The 20,360-nt window shown below is 47.0% G+C and overlaps 1 protein-coding gene across 1 annotated transcript in view; it reads right to left on the bottom strand.

Annotated features, from left to right (window-relative positions):
• Window positions 1-20,360, bottom strand: part of LRP4 (LDL receptor related protein 4) — a 68,005-nt gene that overhangs the window by 8,264 nt on the left and 39,381 nt on the right. Inside the window, exons 20-37 of the mRNA XM_043970889.1 lie at window positions 19,888-20,089; window positions 19,358-19,547; window positions 17,797-17,928; window positions 16,742-16,882; window positions 15,228-15,314; window positions 14,298-14,469; window positions 14,004-14,166; window positions 13,623-13,848; window positions 12,964-13,267; window positions 12,179-12,397; window positions 11,615-11,749; window positions 10,773-10,881; window positions 10,096-10,240; window positions 9,086-9,199; window positions 8,066-8,201; window positions 5,596-5,663; window positions 1,959-2,046; window positions 693-834 (exon numbers count right to left, since the gene is read on the bottom strand). Coding sequence (XP_043826824.1) covers window positions 693-834; window positions 1,959-2,046; window positions 5,596-5,663; window positions 8,066-8,201; window positions 9,086-9,199; window positions 10,096-10,240; window positions 10,773-10,881; window positions 11,615-11,749; window positions 12,179-12,397; window positions 12,964-13,267; window positions 13,623-13,848; window positions 14,004-14,166; window positions 14,298-14,469; window positions 15,228-15,314; window positions 16,742-16,882; window positions 17,797-17,928; window positions 19,358-19,547; window positions 19,888-20,089 — 2,773 coding nt within the window. The remainder of the gene's footprint in view (window positions 1-692; window positions 835-1,958; window positions 2,047-5,595; window positions 5,664-8,065; window positions 8,202-9,085; window positions 9,200-10,095; window positions 10,241-10,772; window positions 10,882-11,614; window positions 11,750-12,178; window positions 12,398-12,963; window positions 13,268-13,622; window positions 13,849-14,003; window positions 14,167-14,297; window positions 14,470-15,227; window positions 15,315-16,741; window positions 16,883-17,796; window positions 17,929-19,357; window positions 19,548-19,887; window positions 20,090-20,360) is intronic.

Here is a 20,360-nt window from a genome sequence, read left to right as displayed (position 1 = left end):
GTAGAACTCTCTTCCCTGTGCCCTCATGGGCAGAAAACACATTTTTTTTTTGGCCCAACCTGTTAAGAACAGAATATAATCCTATAGTATTTGCCTCTAGCAAGAATATAGACTTTCTTTTATCCAAAAGAAACCCCCTACAGGTCTTTTTTTGGGGGGGGGGCAGGGCAGTGAGGGTTAAGTGACTTGCCCAGGGTCACACAGCTAGTAAGTGTCAAGTGTCTGAGGCCGGATTTGAACTCAGGTCCTCCTGAATCCAGGGCCGGTGCTCCCTACAGGTGTTTGATCAGAAGAATGGGAGATAAAACCAGGAAGTTCCAACATTTCATGCTGGCTGGATTTCCACAGAATCCACCTCCTCTCTCAAGTCCGTCTATTTGTCGAACACCTTCCCCACCAGAATTTAAGCTCTTTGAGGGTAGGCATTATGTCTTGCTTCATTTTTGTATCCATGGCATCTAGCCCAAGGAACTCCATATGGTAAGTACTTAATAAATGTTTGCCAAATTAAATTGAATTAGCCCCAAATTTGAATAAGAAAACAAATTCTTTTCCTGTGATAGAATTGAATACAAGCTCCCTGAGGTCTGGAATTATTGTCTTGTTCCTCTTTGTACCACCAGAGACTAGCACTGGACTTGGTACACAGGAGGTTATTCCTAAATATTTGTGGAATTGACCTCCATTCTCACCTCTTTCTTATAGCAGAGCTGATTATACATGGCTGGTTTGGGGATGGTTTCAATCTTCACTTCCTGGGTGGAGGTCCGGTAAGAAGGATTGCTGTAGGTCAGGTTCCCCAGGCCAGGATCGGTAAATTTGAATTTTTTGTGTCTAAAAGAAGATGGGAAGAAGAAGGAGGAAAAAGGGTCAGATCTGATTTCTGGGGTGGTCACTGATGTGTAAGCAGGACCCAACCTAAGAACAAAGACCACTAGAATATCCACGTTCACAGCCAGCCCGGAGTTGCTTCACTTAATGCTGGTTGGTAACTTGTCTCTAGCTCAAGATCCTGGGGCTTTGGCCGGAAGGGACCTCAGGGGCAATCAAATCCCACCATCCCACTTTACAAATGAAGAAACTAGGGGCAGCTAGGTGGCACAGTGGATAGAGCACTGGCCCTGGATTCAGGAGGACCTGAGTTCAAATCTGAACTCAGACACTTAACGCTTACTAGCTATGTGACCCAAACAAAACAAAAACACAAATACAAATGAAGAAACTGAGGTCCATGGAGGCAAAGTGACTTGCCCAGGGTCGCAAAGATAATAATAATAACAACAATAATAAAGACAATAATAATATATAGAATTATATTTGGTAATGTTATAGCCTACTTCCAAATTATGTCAACTAATTAGATTTGATTGCTGTTTGATGGACCACCCACTGTTTCAAGGTTATATGAAGCCCTGCCACCATAATCATCTTTTAGTCTGAGAGAGATGGCCAATGACCATCCTTTCATTAATAACCTGCTGGCTTTATTAGTAAAATGAGTGAATTATCCATAAATGACATTTCATGTATTTTTATTTTTATTGTTTTGTTTTTTCTGTGGGGCAATGGGGGGTTAAGTGACTTGCCCAGGGTCACACAGCTAGTAAGTGTCAACTGTCTGAGTCTGGACTTGAACTCAGGTCCTCCTGAATCCAGGGCCAGTGCTTAATCCACTGCGCCACCTAGCTGCCCCCCATTTCATGTATTTTGTTTGTTTGTTTGTGAGGCAATTGGGGTTAAGTGACTTGCCCAGGGTCACACAGCTAGTAAGTATCAAGTGTCTGAGGTCGGATTTGAACTCAGGTCCTCCTGAATCCAGGGCCAGTGCTTTATCCACTGCAGCATCTAGCTGCCCATTTTGTGTATTTTTAATGTTCACAACACAAAAGAAGAAAGAACCGAGCCCCAAGAAGAGCAATGGCTAAGCAGGCCGTGGGGTTTCCAAGCCCTGAGGTTACCTGTACAGCATGAGAGCAGCGATGAGCACCAGGATGAGCAGGATGCTGAGGAGACCGCCAATCACATAGCTGACGTGGAGCCCTTCCCCTGGAGGAGAACATGATGGACAATCACTGAGACGGATGGAGGTGGCTCTTTAAGGGAGAAGCCTCATGACAATCCTGTCAGGCCGGTACTCCAGGTGCTAGTGGCTATGGTGGCAAGGACGCTGGCTTTGGAGGAAAAACACCTGGCTTCTAATCCTAGCTGCAAATCATTTCATTCCTCTGGGCTTCAGTGTCTTCATCTGTAAAATGCAGGGGCTGGACTTCACCTCTAAGGTCCCTTCCAACTCTCATCCTATGATCTTTTTTTTTTTTTTTTGTGGGGCAATGAGGGTTAATCGACTTGCCCAGGGTCACACAGCTGTTAAGTGTCAAGTGTCTGAGGCCGAACTTGAACTCAGGTACTCCTGAATCCAGGGCCAGTGCTTTAACCACTGCACCACCTAGCTGCCCCCTCATCCTATGATCTTATGACAGATGGGAACTAAGGCTCAGAAAAAGAAATTATCCATGGTCACATACAAGCAGGATGTAAACTCAGGTATTCCTGACACTAAGTTCAATGAGGCCATGGGTTGTTAACCTGGGGTATGCTGACCCCCCTACAGATTTTGTGAATAGATTTTTAAGGGGGTGAGCTGCAAGATCTGAAAACTTGACTAAGAAAAAAAAATCTTTATTTTCACTAACCTCTAATTGAAATTTTTTTTTTTTTTTAGGCAGTGGGGGTTAAGTGACTTGCCCAGGGTCACACAGCTAGTAAGTGTCAAGTGTCTGAGGCCGGATTTGAACTCAGGTACTCCTGAATCCAGGGCCGGTGCTTTAACCACTGCGCCATCTAACTGCCCCTCTCTAATTGAAATTTAGCATTTCCTCCAATTATTTATTTGTCCACTCAATTATTCATTTGTTTTTATGTTTAATATGGGCATTGGAGGTACCATCAATTGGAAGGAGCTGCCTCAAGGGATCCTCAAATTAGGTCTTCAAGCAATCCTTTAATTATTTTAAAACATTATTCTGAGAAGGGGGGCCATAGGCTTCACCAGACTGTGAAACCGAAAAGTTAAGAACATCATCACTGGGCCACCATGCCCTCACAGAAGCCCTAAACAAGGACCACCACAATCCTCTAAGGGAGTCAGGGTTAGTGATGGACTGAACTTACACCATGCAGTTAGTTGTTTTATCTCAAACAAAGGATTTGGGGATCTCTGGGAACTGACTAGTAAGTGACCTCACTTTATCCCACCCCAAGATGAAGAAAGACCCTTCTTTTAAGTACATAACATTTCCTTGTTGTTTTTTTTTTAAAAACTCAGGCCCAGGGGCAGCTAGGTGGCACAGTGGATAGAGCACCGGCCCTGGAGTCAGGAGGACCCGAGTTCAAATCCAGCCTCAGACATTTGACACTTACTAGCTGTGTGACCCTGGGCAAGTCACTTAACATCAATTGCCCCACCAAAAACAAAAAAACAAAAAAAAAACCTCAGGCCCTCCTGTCTCCAGGGCCAGTGCTCTATCTGTTGTGCCACCTAATTACTCCTATAATATTTCCTTAGCTCCCTTTCCCCTTCAAAGGAGGGTAGCTGGGAAATTCAGAACACAAGACTTATATGAACTGATGCAAAGGGAATAAAGTAGAACCAACAGTCCATATATAGTGATTTCAACCAAGTAAAGAAAAAAAACATTAAAACATTTCTAAGCTTAGATTGATCACAATGACCAATTTTGCCCCCAGAGAGATGACAGAACACACATTCCTCTTCTAGGTAGATGTAGAGGGGGCTATAGGTGTGGAATGCTGCATATCCTTTCAGGGTGGCTTTGTTTTTATTTAAATGAACGTTTTTAGGGGCAGCTAGGTGGCACAGTGGATAAAGCACTGGCCCTGGAGTCAGGAACATCTGAGTTCAAATCTGGCCTCAGACACTTGACACTTTCTAGCTGTGTGATCCTGGGCAAGTCACTTAACCCCAATTGCCTTACCAAAAATAAATAAATAAATGTTTTATTGATTTACATATGGCCAATTCTAAAAATTCCACCTCTGACACCTACCTACCTAATGAGCTTTCCCTTGTGACAAAGAAAACCAGTTAAGTGAAACCAGCCAAGCAGTAACTGAGTCTGATGATGCATGTAAAGTTCTGTCCCCATAATCCCCCACCTCTCTAAGGGGAAGGAGGGAGGTAGGGAGGTAAATTTCCTCAGCTCTTCTCTAGAGCCAAGACTGGTCATTACAGTGAATAATAATAATAACTAATATTTGTATAGTGTTTCCGATGTGTCAGACACCATGCTAAGCACTTTGTAAGTGTTATCTCATTTGATTCTCACAACAAGCTGGAGGCAAGGGCTATGATTATCCCCAATTTACAGATGAATAAATTGAAGCAGACAGGGGTGAAATGACATGCCCAGGGTCACACAGACACTGAATGGCTGAGGCCATATTTATGCAGGTATTCTTTCATTGATATTCTTGCAGTAACTGCACATCTTGTTTTCTTGTTTACTTAGGTTATTTGGCCTCAGTTCAGACAATTCTTCCTCAGAGTTTCTCAAATTCATCATAAGAGCTAGCATTTAGAAAGCACTTTACCTGTTATATTATTTGATCTTTATAACAGCTCTTTGAGATAGGTACTATTGATAGCACAGTGGATAGAGCACTGGCCCTGGAGTTGAGGACCTGAGTTCAAATCTCACCTCAGACATTTGCTAGGTGTGTGACCCTGGGCAAATCACTTAACCCTAATTTCCTCAAACACTTGGAGGCATCTCCAGTCATTCTGTTATATATCGCCACTAGACCCAGATGACTCTGGAAGAGAAAGTGAGGCTGGTGACCTTGCACAGCCTTCCATCAATTAAATTAAATTCAGTGCAAGTCATGACATCTCCCTGATGTCATGTTCCTCTTCAAGAATGAAGGACAAACAACAACAATTATCATTCCTATTTTTTAACAGATAAGGAAACTGAGGCTGAAAGGTGAACTGCCTTTCCCCAGAGTCAAACAGCTAGTAAGTATCAGAGGCAGGATTTGAATTCGGGTCTTTCTAACTCTAAATCCAGAACTCTATTCAATACACCACCTGGCTGGCATTACTGTTGGTTGTTTTTATTTGTTAAAAGAGAGGATTCAGGGGGCAGCTAGATGGCACAGTGGATAAAGCACTGGCCCAGGATTCAGGAGGACCTGAGTTCAAATCCGGACTCAGACACTTGACACTTACTAGCTGTGTGACCCTGGGCAAGTCACTTAATCCCCATTGCCGCCCCCCCCCCCAAATGAGAAGATTCAATGGAGAGGGGGAGAGGGGAACATGTTGGGAAATGATTGTAGTATTTTAAAAATCATTTAATAACATTTTACCTTTTTTTTTTAAATGAAAGAAAAAAATTTAGTGTCTGAGATACTGAGAAAGAACATCTAACTATTAAGGTATGTCCGCTCTGATCAGGGACAATGCTAAGGGATGGGCTTCTCAGCCTCCAAAGATTTTCCCCAAGAAAGCAAAGAAAGGTGTCATTGGGACCTTTGATTTCCAGCACCCTCAGTTCCCGGTGCCTTGGAACTCACCTGGAGCAGCAGGTACAGCCTCGTTGGAATGGGCACAGAGGCCCTGGCGACCATCCTTCCCTGAGCAGCTGTGGGGCACAAGGAAACAGAGAATTAAGGCTCCCTCCAGCACAGCACAGATTTCTCTCCCCCTTCATGGCAGGGGCAAGGCAGTGTCTTAGGTTATCAGGAGACAAGCTCAGAAAGCTGACAGGAGAGATTCCAAATAACTCAAGATTAAAAAAAAAACAGGAATTACCCTGGAGAGGGCAGGACCATGGTCAGGGCTTTAGAGAACCACTACATATGACTTGATGTCCTAGTGTGCTTAGATATACTCTTGTTTTTTTTTTTTTTAGTGAGGCAATTGGGGTTAAGTGACTTGCCCAGGGTCACACAGCTAGTAAGTGTTAAGTGTCTGAGGCCGGATTTGAACTCAGGTACTCCTGGCTCCAGGGCCAGTGCTCTATCCACTGTGCCATCTAGCTGCCCCCAATATGCTCTTGTTTTTTTGTTTTTGTTTTGCGGGGCAATGGGGGTTAGGTGACTTGCCCAGGGTCACACAGCTAGTAAGTGTCAAGTGTCTGAGGCTGGATTTGAACTCAGGTACTCCTGAATCCAGGGCTGGTGCTTTATCCACTGTGCCACCTAGCTGCCCCCTTAGATATGCTCTTAAAGATATGTTTTTGGTTTTTTTTTAAGTTATGGTTCCTTGAAAAATTAGAAGCCAGTTTGCAAGTGAACTGGAAGCCAGCAGAAGTTAGTAGACCTATACCTGAATGTCAAAATGACATGAGGAGGAGCTCACAGACAATTAATCTATTTGCCAAGTAAAGACATCAATGGGGGAGGGGGGGAAGGGCCATCATAGGCTTTTTTTTTTTTTTTTTGAGGGAACTGGAGCTAAATGACTTTCCCAGGATTACATGGCCAGTAAGTGTCTGAGGCTGGATTTGAACTCAGGTCCTCCTGATTCCAGGGCTGGTGTTCTATCCACTATGCCACCTAGCTGCCTCCATAGGCTTTTAAGTATATTCAATATTCTCTTTTTTTGGGTGGGGGGCTCAATATTCTGTTGAAACATTGTTTTTTCCCCATTCCTTCTCCTTTTGAAGCATGAAGGAGGGTTCAAAAGGCAATTTAATATTGCTTCTCTGTTAGTTTATAAGTGAGGACTTAAAGGTTTCCTCTGGGGTGGGGGCAGTACAGCTAGATGGTGCAGTAGATAAAGCACTGGCCCTGGATTCAGGAGGACCTGAGTTCAAATCCGGTCCGAGACACTTGACACTTATTAGCCATGTGACCCTGGGCAAGTCACTTAACCCTCATTGCTCCCCCCAACACACACACACACACACACACACACACACACACACACACACACACACACACACAAAGGAAAAAAAAAAAGGCTTCCTCTGAAAATTTGAAGAAAAATAGCCTGTGAGATAGGGAAATATTCTATTCTAAACTTCCCTAAAGAACTGAAATGCCTAAATCAGGAACCATGTATATGTCCTGATGTAACCTTGACTCTAAGAAATGGTTTGGGGGTAAATTTCAGCCTGGCAATAACTAGAATTAGATTAAGCAGTGAATGGGAGTTGATATCAAGTTGACAAAGGCACTGGATTATGCCTAAGTGTGTATATTTCTTTAACTTTTGTTTTATGTTATGTTTATATTTTAAATTTCTATACATGATGGAATAATTATTTTATTAAGTTGATAAAGTTCTAGAAAAAGGCATAATTGAGTGTGTATGTGTAAGTGTATGTATATGTGTATGTGTATATATATGTATATGTCTATGTGGGGTAGGGGTGGGGGTGCAGTACCAAAGTGAGATTCATTTAACCACACCCGGATAAAGGCTTTCTGCCTAAATTATTTTGTTTTTTGGTGGGGCAATGAAGGTTAAGTGACTTGCTCAGGGTCACACAGCTAGTGTCAAGTGTCTGAGGCTGGATTTGAACTCAGGTCCTTCTGACTCCAGGGCCCATGCTTTATCCACTGCGCCACCTAGCTGCCCCTGCTCATCGTCTTTTGAGTGAGAAGAGCACCATATTGTTTCCCTCGGGCTGGAAAAGAAATGGTCACACCTATACCTTGGAGGGCTCCAAAATATGGAATTTGGTGTGATCTTCCACCCTATGAGAGACAGCATGTAGAAGGAACACAGGATCTGGAGGCCCTGAGTTCAAATGCTCCATCTGTCGCTTGCTGCCTGTGTGACCCCTAGGCTTCCGTGGGCTCATCTGTAAGATGAAGGGATTGGACCAGGAGAACCCTGAGCTCTTTCCAGCTCCAGTCTATGGTCCTTTGCTGCTATGAACAATGCTAGTGGCCGGGTCCTGGGAGCAGGAATTCTCCAGCTGGTTCTGTCGCCGGTGAAATGGATCAGAGTTTGAGGGAGACGGAGGATTCAGTGGTCATTGCTTCTGAGAGTCACTTCCAACCCCAGTCCCCACTGCTTTCAAATCCTACTTACCTTCCTTCGGACTCCTCCAGGGAAGTGCGGGTCTTGGGCGTGGAAGAACGTGACGTGGGAGGGGGGGTGTTGGCGGGCGCTGGGCTCTTTTCACTCGTGCCGGTGGACTTGGGAGCTGGGGGCACCAGGCCAGGCACTATAGAGGAAGTGGAATTTGAGTGTGTCATGGAGGGCTGTAGCCTTCATTGCAAATTTCAAGGGCAGCACGTGGAAGGGCTGGGGCAGGGAAAAATAATAGAGAGGCCCTGGTCCCAGGCTCCCTCAGTAGGACAGCAAATAAATCAGGGTCATCAGACCATAATCTAGAGATGGAAGGAGTCTCGGAGGCCATCCCATTTTATACCCCTCTCATTTTACAGATGGAGAAACTGAGGCCCAGGGAAGGGAAATGACTTGCCCAAGGTCACAGAGGCATCAGATTTGAACCTGAACTAGAGCTCTTTTGACCGTACCATTTGGACATCAATTCTGACAGCTCTGGCCATGATGACATCAGGGAGACAGAGAGCCGAGAGGCCTGGATTGGCCTCTGGACTCTCTTCCTGATGGTACAACTGACTTTCTTTTCTCTAGGTCTCAGAGTCATTGAAATTCACACTCAAAGGATAAAATAAAGACACAACCAAAAGCACCCTGGAGAGAGGCTCACATAGTTCACATTTAGAAGAGGCTTTAAGGTTTGCAAAGGGAGTTAGCAGCAATACCCCATTTGATCTTCACAACACCCCTGTGAGAAGTGCCACAGGTGAGAAAAGTGGGGCTGCTGTGTGCTATACCTAGTCCTGATCTGGGTTCAAATTCTGCTTCACTTTCTTGTTGTGTGACTTTGGGCAAGTCACTTAACTTCCCAGTGCCTCAGTTCCCCCATATGTAAAAAAGAAGGGAGGCTAGATTATTTGATGGCCTCTAAGACCCCTTCTGCGCTGATCCCTTTGTTGGCAGAGGGTCAGGGAGGACAAGGCGGAGGCTCATTAATTCCTCTTCCCAAAGGCTAACGGGACTCTTCTGCTCACAACCCACCTAGAGAGCAAGGCCGCTCATCAGGTTCATCGGGGCAGGCACAGACAAAGTCCAGGGCTCTGGCAAAGCAGAGATGGGTGCAACCACCGTTGTTCACACCACAGGCGTTAGTCCCTAAGGACAAAAGAAACCAGGAGTTCAATCAGGAAGAGTCTGAGAGTTTCCCTGACTCTACTTTTGCCAGAAAGGTAAGGAAAAGATACCATTTAATTTAAGCCCATTCAATAAACAGACATTACATATATAAAGAGCCTACTATGCGCCAAGTATTGTACTTGATGCTGGAGATATAAAGAAAACCATGAAACAGTTCTTGCCCTCAAGGGGCTTATATTCTATTGGGGGGATGCAACAGGTATACATATGGATGAACAAAAGAATAAGCAGGCATTTATTAAGCACCTACTAGGTGCCAAGCACTGCACTAGGTGCTGACTATACTAAGACAAAAATGAAATTGTTCTTGCCCTCAAAGGGCTTATGTTCTATTGGAAGGATCTCCTATACGTATACAAGCAAGTAAAGACAAAGTTATTTATCCAAAAGAATTTCACGAGGAAGAGAGTACTCCCAGAGTAACTGGGAGGAATGGGGAAAGGGCTTTGGGAGAAGATCCAACCTTCTGGGAAGAGGGTACATGAGAGGGTGGGGTGGGGGCTGAGAATGGGCTCTACCCCCTTAGAAGCTGTACCTCAAGGGTTTATGATCCTAGGACGTCTAAGGTCCTTTGCAGCTATAAATCTGTGATCCCATAAGGCACCATGGTGCAGTGGCTAGGGCACTGGGCTTAGAGTCAGGAAGATATGGGTTCGAATCCCACCTTAGACACTTAACTACCTGTGTGACTTGGGGCAAAACACCAAAGTTCTCTGCTCCTCAGCTCCTTCTCACTTGTAAACTGAGAGGCTTACACAACTTCTAAGGCCCCTTTGAGCATCCCTGGAAAGCCTTACTTCTGTGAGCACCAAGAGCCCTAACAATGAGTAAGAAGGAGCAGCACGAGCAGCTACCTGTCTGCCGCTGTGGGGAGACCACAATGATGTCCATGAGCCCTTCCACGTTAGCCAGCACGGTCTCCTTGTTCCGGCCTGAATATTTGTCGACACGTTGGATCGATTTGGTCTGCCAGTCTGTCCAGTAGATCCACCTGTCTTGCTGCTCATCAAGGAAGCCCAAAGAAGGGGGGAGGGGGTCACTCAACAATTAACAGCTAGATCTGGTCCCATCCCATCTTAGCAGCCAAGCCCTTGACGCGTGGCCCTGACCTGATCATGACGACCCCGAACCTCCCTGCATAGTCAGTGCCCTTAGGTTTGGTAGGCCACTTCCTTTCCTACAGAGACCGTCCCAGAATGTGCCTGTAAGGGTCAGAGCTGCCTTAGTGCCAGGCTCCCCCAAAGGCCCTGTAGATCCATGGTGGAGCCCTAATGCTCCAAAGGATGGAGACTGACAACAGGGGAAAGAGGCGCTGTGCCGTCCTCAGCTCCCAGGGAAAGCAGACACTCCTGACATAAGCCTTCGTAGAACAGTGATGCAGTTGGCCCAGCTGGGCAAACATGACACTGTGATGCTGACCCGAGAACTCCCTAGTAATGCTGCACTTGAGAGCTCTGGCCCACCCCAGTCAATAAACTTTAGTTACTCCTGCTTCTCCAAGCCCTCCCACCTCCAGGGCTGTCCGTGTTACCTGTGTGAGAGCAAAGGGATGGGACACGTGGCTGACCAAGACCTGCCGAAGCTTCCCATTGAGGTCTGCGCTTTCAATCCGGTCCAAGTGAGCATCCACCCAATAGATCCTGTGGGAGGGGAGAAGCTATAGCTGGGAAGGGGGGTGGTAACAGGGGCTCAGACATTCTCCCATGGAGCCCTGGCTTCCCCCCTTATAAGCTATCTTCTCTCAACTGAGATGGTCACCTACATCATGAGCGCTCAGGAAGAGACGGGTTTCCTAGCAAGAGAGTGGACTGGGCCTTGGGACTATTGAGGAAGGATGGGTGACCAGTGAGTGGGTAAAAGGAGAGAAAATACAGTGGACTTGAGAGGTGCAGGATGCCTCCCCTCCTATTCACTGTGGCTGCTTCATGGCTTGAACCCAACTTCAGAGAGGACCCCAAAATACAGACATGCTCCCCTACGAGCAGAAGAGAGAAGTGGGATAGAAAGAGACTGATTCTTTTGTTTATCTTAATTCAATTGGGGGGGGGCGGGGCATTGAGGATTAAGTGACTTGCCCAGGGTCACACAGCTAGTGTCAAGTGTCTGAGGCTGGACTTGAACTCAGGTCCTCCTGAATCCAGGTCCGGTGCTTTATCCACTGCGCCACCTAGCTGCCCCCTCTATGATTTTCTCTCTCCTTCCCCCTTTATTCCAGGCAGGTGCTTCTGATTTTCCTTCCCTCCCTCCCTCCCTCCCTCCCTCTTCTCTAACTCCTTAACAAAACCTGGAATGGCCCAGTGGGTTGGAGGGCAATGACCACTAGAAGTCTTCGGTTTTCCCTGTGCCGGCCCAGTGTTTGAGGAGCCTGCTCACCTGCGGGTATCGTAGTCCAGGGTGAGGCCATTGGGCCAGCCCAGATCTGTGTTGATGAGTAATTTCCTCTCGGAGCCATCCAGGTTTGACCGCTCGATCTTGGCCAGGTGGCCCCAGTCTGTCCAGAAGAGGTACCTGGGCCAAACAGCCATGTGATCAGTCATAGAGGCAGAGGAAAGCATCTGGGTATGGGCGGGGGGATGGTGAGATGGTAGGAAAACCTGGGGTTCTCAGACAGTTTTGCTCATGGTACAGTGTGACTCTTGGTTGTGAGGAAATGCAGCATGTGGCAGAGCAGTTGGGAGACTCATGCTTGTAAACGTAAGCTCTAAATAACGTCTGGGGTGCACACAAATAAACTTTATGTAATTTACGGCACCTCTGGAAGAAGCTCCTAGCATGTGGAGAACCTCTGGGCTGGGCAGAATCTTCAGAGATGGTAGCACGAGTTCCTTTTCCAGGGTTACCACAGAAATAACGCCATGCACCCCACCATCTACCCAGCCAAACAACGAGCCTCCATATGGCCCCAGCTGCGCCCCCTGCTTCTGGCTTTACACTCACCCCTTTCTGGGGAAAGCAGCAATGGCCCGCGGTTCATCCAGGCTGTTGTTGATCAACACCTTCCGGCAGGAGCCGTCCAGCCTCGAGGCCTCGATGGTGTTCCGGCCTGTGTCTGTCCAATACAGGTTCCTGGCCACCCAGTCGACTGCTAGGCCGTCGGTGGTCTTAAGCCCCCGTCCGATGACTGTCTCCATATTACTGCCATTCAGGTCAGCTCGCCTTGGGGACAACGACTCAGGGTTAGATGAGGTTAAATGCCAGGAGGAGCCTGACAGCTACCGACCTAGTGCCCTGATAATAGACACTGACATTTATAATAACGACACTATTACTAACAGCAACAACAGGAAGTTAATGTCCCCCAGTTTCATCGTCCAAAGCTCAGCCAAAGTTACTTCTCTGCAAGTTGGGAATGTAGGGGTCTGGGCAGAAGGCAGGTTAATGGTCCCCCAGGAGCCTTTAAGGGAGAACAATGGTGGTGACTAGGAAGAAGGTGAGCTGGGAGAGACAGACTGTATCTATGAATTTCTGTGGTGCCCCTAGACCCAAGGGTTCAGGGAAGGGCCCATTATCATAGAACAGTCACAGACTGGCTAAGTGACAAGTTTTAGCCCCCCAGGATAACACAAGAATCAGAGGAGAACTTACTGTCAAGTTTCCAGAACGTGGCCAGGTCCCTGGGCCCCTCTGAGACAACACAAGGTCTCACCCACTCAGGACAAAGGGAGTGATACTTTGGGAAGAAGCTATGCCCGTGTGCTATCAGGGCCTAGTGACGTCCGTACCTGATCACGTCCAGGAAGACGTCCGTATAATAAACCTTCCCGTCCACACTATCATAGTCCAGGGAGATGACGTTGTTGAGTTCAGGCACGGGGACGTGCACATCCGTGTGGTCACTGGTGTCCAGGGAGATGCGTCGGATGGAGCCTCGGCTGGAGAAGAGCAGGTAGGTCTCTGGGGAGGGGTCACACGTCTTCCCATCCCCCTTCAGCTGGATGCCCGTGGGGCAGGCGCAGGAGAAGCCTGACGGTCTTGGCAGACACAGGTGAGAGCAGCCACCGTTCTTCAGGCCACATTTATTTGAGCCTAAATGAGGAAAGAACAGCGGGTTGAGGAGATACCACTTGACACTAGAAAGCAGTCAGTCAGTCAGTCAATAAGCATCTAGGAAGCACCTACTATGTGCCAGGCACTGTATCCCAGCTAAGCGCTGGGGTTACAAAAAGAGGCAAAAGACAGTTCCTGTCAAGGAGCTTCCAATCTAATGAATTCAAATAAAGCAATTGGGGCAAGTCAATTAATCTCCCTGAGCTTTGCTTTGCTTCTCTGTAAAATGGGGACGATAAGGTATCATTGTTGCCTGGGGACAGCTCTGAGCTCTGGGCACCCCATGGATATCCCGGTAAGGCGTCTGACAGACAGCAGCCTGTGGTCAGCTCACCCAATGGCCGTTGTCGGTCCACAGCCTGGATGTCCATGAGGCCAGGAAGGTTGGCCCGCACCAGGATAACATTGCTCCCCGTGCCCTTGTCAGCACGGTGGATGCTACGGGTCTGCCAATCAGTCCAGTATATGTAGGAGTCAAGCAGGGTGAGGCCATAGGGATGTTGAACAGGCGACACCAGTGTGCGCCGATTGGCACCATTGAGATCAGCGGCCTCGATGCGCTGCAGGGGAAGGAGGAGAAGGGAGAGGACATGAAAGGACTAGGAGCCACCTGAGGCAGAAAGCCCTTATGTCATTCAGCTTGGGATTCTCCCAGTTCCCTGGGTGGAGGACTGCCTCCCTCCTTTCCCTGTTTGCTCCTTATTCCCTTACCCACCTCAGTGTGGGCATCAGCCCAGAGCAGCTGGGAGCCAGCCTTGTCCACTGTCAGCCCATTGGGCCAGCCCAGGTTGTTGTTGATGAGCACAGTGCGGTCCGAGCCATCCATGCCAGCCCTCTCTAGCTTGGCATTCTCCCCCCAGTCTGTCCAGTACATAAACCTGGGGGAGGCAGAAGCCCAAATGAAGTCAGCGTCTCCATCAGGTATGCCAGAAAGCACGGCCAGTGCCCATCCACAGCCAAACCAAGCAAGTCACCCCAGACCCCCAGACCCCGCTCTTCCTAGCCTTACCCCATCTCATGGAACAACACGATGGCCCGGGGGCTGTCCAGATTCTGCCATACCAACACCTTCCGCATGGACCCATCAAGGTTGCCCACTTCAATCCGATTGGTTCCTGTGTCTGTCCAATACACTTTCCGGCCGATGGCATCCACGGCCAGCCCATCGGTGGTCTGTAATCCTGGAAAGACCAAAGAGATCACAAGAGGTTCTGCATAAGAACGAAAGGGAATAATCGGGACTCTGGGAGGCTGTACTGGGACCACCAGCCAATGGACCCAGGAGTTGGTGCTTCCCTGATTTGGTAATGTATTTTCTTTTTAAATCTCTACATAGTGGTCGCTTTTGCTTTAATAGTTACATCGTTAGGCTGCCTACTTTATTGCTGTTGCAAAACTAATATCTCTTCTCCTGTACTATAATGCTCATTAAATTTAACTTCAAGAACGAAAGGGAATAACAGCAGTGGCCAGGGTCACCACAACTCCCTCTTCCCCGACCAAAATCCAGGCAAGACCTTCTCAGAAGTACAGATTTAAAGTCAGAAGGGATCTTGGAGCCAACAGGTCATGGATCTGTAAGGAGCCTCAGGCTTCCTTTAGTCCTACTCCTCCTTTTGACAGATGAGGGAAGTCACTCCCAATGAGGCTGCGTGACTTACTCATGGTCACATAAGCATCAGAGGCAAGATTTGAATCTAGGTCTTTTGATTCGAGAGCCAGCGCTCTTTCTATTGAGCCACACCATCTCTTCATCTAATCCAACTTCCTCATTTTACAAATGAGGAAACTGAGGCCTGGAAATATCAGGTAATTTGCTCAAGGTCACAAGGATTTGTAAATGGAAGTCAGGATTCAAACCTGGGTCCTGCAATTTAAAATCTGGCCTCCCCATCCCCCGCTCCCCCCATACCACCGTCCTGGTTGCGGCCAATCTCACCTGTGGTGATTATGTCCTCGTGCTGGGAGCCATCCAGGTGGGCCCGGCTGATCCTACGCAATGTGCTGTCTGACCAGTAAACTTTTCCTGAAGGAAGAAAAGTCCAGTTCAGCCTCGCTCCCCATTCAGTCCCATCTCCATGCCTTTGTACTGCCTATCTCCTCTATCTGGGACACTCTTCCTTCTCACCTCTGCCTCTTAACTTCCTTCAAGACTCAGCTCAGACGTTACCTTTCCCAGGCCCCCTCTCCATCAGCTGCTAGTGCCTTCCCTGTGAGATTTCCTCCTATCTGCTCTGTGTATATCTTGTACATAACTAGTTATTTTGCCATTGTCTCCTCCACTAAAATGTAAGCTCCTTGAAGGGAGGGATTATGTTTTTCCTTTCTTTATATTCCTAATGCTTATCATAATGCCCACTTAATAAATGCTTATTGACCCCAAGGAGCCCAAGGAAAAAGGAAAAGGACCCACATGTGCAAAAACATTTGTAGTAATTCTTTATGTGGTGGCAAAGAACTGGAAACTGAGAGGGTGTCCATCAATTGGGGAATGGCTGAACAAGTTATGGTATATTAATGTGATGGAATACGAACTGTTCTGTAAGAAATGATGAAGGAAGTGTTTTCAGAAAAAACTAGGAAGACTTGTATGAACGGATGCAAAGTGAAGTAAGCAGAACAAAGAGAACAATTTATACAGTAACAACAATATTGTAAAGAGAACAAACTTTGAAAGACTTAGGAACTCTGATCAAAATAATGAACAATCAATTCCATAGGACTCATGATAAAACATGTGATCCACTGACAGATAGAGAGCTGATGGATTCATAGTACAGATTGGGACATTTTTTTTGGACATGGTTAGTTAGGGAATCTGATTTGCTTGACTATGTGTTTACAACGGGAGCTTTGTTTTTCTTGCTTTCTCAATTGGGGAGAGTGGTGGATGAGGGGGGAAAATGTGAATGTGAAAATAAAATAAAATTTAATTTTAAAAACTTGCTTGTTGATTGACTGACAGATACCCAAGAACTTTTACCTTTCTTAGAGTACAGAAGGCAGTTCACCTTACAGGAGATGAAGCAGAGAGCTTCAGATATTCAGACACAGCTATCTAGGACATTGCCATAGGTAAGGCAGAAACCCCAGGGGAATGAAGTGGGGAAAAAAGAAAGAAGAAAGGATTAAAGGCCACTGACAAAGCTCTTGGAGCAGGTGCTATGGAGAGAGGGTGCAAGTGTTGAGTTACAGAGAGGAGGCAAATCTCTGTCTCTGAGTAGTGTCCTCAGAAGAGTCTACATTGACTTTAGGGAGAAAAGTAGGATTTTTTTTTTTGGTGAGGCAATTGGGGTTAAGTGACTTGCCCAGGGTCACACAGCTAGTAAGTGTTAAGTGTCTGAGGCTGGATTTGAACTCAGGTACTCCTGACTCCAGGGCTGGTGCTCTATCCCCTGTACCACCTAGCTGCCCCCAAAAATAGGATTTTGACCCCACATTTAGGGGGCGTACCTTCCTGAGGGTCCACCCCAATAGCAATGGTGTTCTTCATGGTGATATTGACCGGCACCACAACGTCAGCAAAGTATGGGATGTCTAGGGAGACCATGCGGATGTCTATTCTCCTGGCGAAGATCAAGAAGCTTCTCATGCCTGCAATGGTGGAGACAGTCCTAAAGAACCTGCCTCTCTGTCCGTGGTCCTGACTTTCAGGGTGCCTGCTACCAAGAGCTCAGGTGTTGGAGAAAATGGATACCACATGCATTTACTCTTCAGCTCAAAGAGCACGGGCAGAGGTTTCCGTCTTTGGTTTTTTTTTTTTTTTAGTGAGGCAATTGGGATTAAGTGACTTGCCCAGGGTCACACAGTTAGTAAGTGTTAAGTGTCTGAGGCTGGATTTCAACTCAAGTCTTCCTGAATTCAGGGCCGGTGCTTTATCCACTGCGCCATCTAGCTGCCCCTGGTTTCCTTCTTCCTAAGTTATGGGCCCAGGCTTATAGAATCTTCCCCCAAGTCATAAGATATCAGAGTCAGAAGTGACCTTAACAGCCTTTAGGTTAAGCCATACCTGACAAAGAATCCCCGCTAGACCATACTCAATGAATACTCAACCAGCCTCTGCAGTGAAGATCTCTGGAGTGGTGAAGCTCATTACCTCCTATGGTACCCGATTCCTCTTTAAATTAGTACTAAGTCTTAAGGACATTTTCCCTTATATCACATCTCAATTTGTCTTACTTCAACTTCCACCACCTGGCGCCAGTTCTGCCCTTTGGAGCCAAGCAGAAAAAAGCTAAACCAAGAGTTCCTTGGAAGCACGAGATTTCTCTGATACAGCCGTACCTGGAGGGAAATCTCACTTCCATTATACTAGTACCACAGATCCTTCTCCTAGGTTCCTCCAACACTCTAGCTGTCTGCTCCACCCAGGCTTCCTCCCTGGTCTAGAGGGGCTCGATATTCAAAGTTCACTAGATCTAATTGGGTCTTCTCAGATAAGGAGCAGGTTCACTCTTCATTCACAGTGAGGTTCTAGACCATTAGGTCTTAAGTTCTCATGCACTCACCAGATGAACAGGTCTTGCCATCAGGGAGAAGGTTGATGCCTGTGGGGCAGGTGCAGCTGTAACCTTTGGGATGTGGGGACCGAAGACACAGGTGACTGCAGCCCCCATTCCCCACAGCACAGGGAGTATGCACTGGGGAAGAAGGAGAAAGAAAGACCAGTTGAGTGAACCACGTCACCCCTCACGCTTTGGACTTCACCCCCTTGCCAGCAGCCTTCTCCCGCTGAAGATGCCCCTGCCTTGAGGCCCACAACCCTGATTGTCCCAAGCCTGGGTCATCACTTCATGAGGCACTCGGACCTCACCTCACTCTTGACTTCATTCCTCACTCTCCTGCCAGCAGCTCTGTTTCCACCCAGGTGCCCCCACCCCATCACTCTGCTTGTCAGCTCCCCTCGACACCCCCATTAGAATGGCCTGAGGGAAGGGACTGGCTCCTCTTTTTAGTTTTTCTTGTATTTATATCCCTAACCCTTAATAAGTGCCTGGAACTAAGAAGCACTTAATAAATGCTCTCCCTCTCTCTCCCTTCCTATCTATCTATCTATCTATCTATCTATCTATCTATCTATCTATCTATCTATCTATCTATCTATCCATCCATCCAACGATCTATCATCTATCTATCTATCTATCTATCCATCTATCTATCCATCTATCTATCTATCTATCTATCTATCTATCTATCTATCTATCTATCTATCTATCTATCTATCTATCCATCTATCTATTGATCTATGTATCTATCTATCTATCCATCGATCTATCGACCTATCTATCTATCTATCTATCTATCTATCCATCCATCCATCTATCTAATGATCTATCTATCTATCCATCTCTTTCTATTCTTTATCTCTCTATCCACTTATCTGTCTCTACATTCATTTATCTACCCATCTGTGTATCCATCCATCCATTCAACCTTCTATCTACCTATCTATCTATACATCTGTCCACCCATCTATCATCTATCTATCCATCCATCTATCCATCTATCTACCTACCTACTTACCGATCTACCTATCTATCCACCTAGCCATCTCTTTCTATTCTTTATCTCTCTATCCACTTATCTCTCTTTCTCTACATCCATTTATCCATCCATCCATCTTTGTAACTACCTACCTATCTTTCTATAGATCCATCTATCTAGCTATCCATCTCTATTTCTTTGTCTCTCTATCCACTTATTTATCTCTTTCTCTACATTCATTTATCTATCCATCTGTCTGTCCGTCTGTCCATCCATCCATCCATCCACCTTTCTCTGCATCCATTCATCTATCCATCTATGTAGCCATCCATCCATCCATCCATCCATCCATCCATCCATCCATCCATCCATCCATCCATCCATCCATCCATCCATCCATCCATCTATCCATCCATTTATCCATCCGCCTCTTTCTCTGCATCCATTCATCTATCCATCTACGTAGCCATTCATCCATCCATTCATCCATCCATTCATCTATCCATCCATCTATCTATCCACTTACTTACTAGCAGTGTAGGGAGGTTAAGGAAGCAGGATACATTGGTCCAAGAGGTTGCTCACCTGGGGGCCTTAGCCGGTGGAAAACGTGAATGTCCATGAGGTTCTCCAGGTTCTCCTGCAGTGTTTCACGGTCCAGCCCTGTCAGCCGGTCTGCGCTCTGGATGCTCTTGGTCTGCCAGTCAGTCCAGTAGATCCGCTCTCCATAGAGGGTCAGCCCAAAAGGGTGTGGAAGCTGGGTTCCTATCAGCACCTGCCAACCGCCCAACACTTCTCATCACTCCCCTCCATAAAAGGTGGGCCTCTTATTTACTATCCCCAGCCCACAGGGTGGTTCATTCCCTAGATCCCTCTCATCATAATACTGCCCACCAGACCCAGGGAGGTCACAGCTACAGAACAGGCTGGGCTACACAGCCCTCTCTTCCCACCTCTAACTGTGATTCAATTGACTCAATTCAATTTGCATTTATTAAGCATTCCTTGTGTGCAGGAACTTTACTAGGTCGTGGGGATACAAAGACAAAACCCCAAACCATCCCAGCCCTTAAAGAACTTCCATTCTCCTGGGCTTCTCTGGGCCCTGCCCTCACCTTTCTCTTGCTCCCATCCAGCCCAGCAAACTCTATGGTCTTCATGCCCGCATCAGCCCAGTAGAGCCGCTGGGACCCGTAGTCGATGGCCAGTCCATTGGGCCAGGTCAGATTGGAGGAGATGATGACTTGACGGCCCGAGGCATCCATGCCAGCTCTCTCGATCTTGGGGCTGGCCCCCCAGTCTGTCCAATACATGAACCTAGGCATGGGCCAAGAAAGAAATTTTCTTTTTGTCCTCACTCTCACCCGAGGCATCGAGTTCTCAGTAAGAAGGCGAGTTGCCTCGTTTATTTATTTATTTTTAATTTTTTTTTTTTTTGGTGGGGCAATGGGGGTTAAGTGACCTGCCCAGGGTCACACAGCTGGTACGTGTCAAGTGTCTGAGGCCGGATTTGAACTCAGGTCCTCCTGAATCCTGGGCCGGCGCTTTATCCACTGCGCCACCTAGCTGCCCCCGCCTCGTTTATTTT

The sequence above is a fragment of the Dromiciops gliroides genome, chromosome 6 (assembly GCF_019393635.1).
Source record: "Dromiciops gliroides isolate mDroGli1 chromosome 6, mDroGli1.pri, whole genome shotgun sequence".
NCBI classification, from domain to species: Eukaryota; Metazoa; Chordata; class Mammalia; order Microbiotheria; family Microbiotheriidae; genus Dromiciops; species Dromiciops gliroides.
Note: the sequence above shows the minus strand (reverse complement) of the source record. Positions and strands in the feature narration are given on the sequence as shown.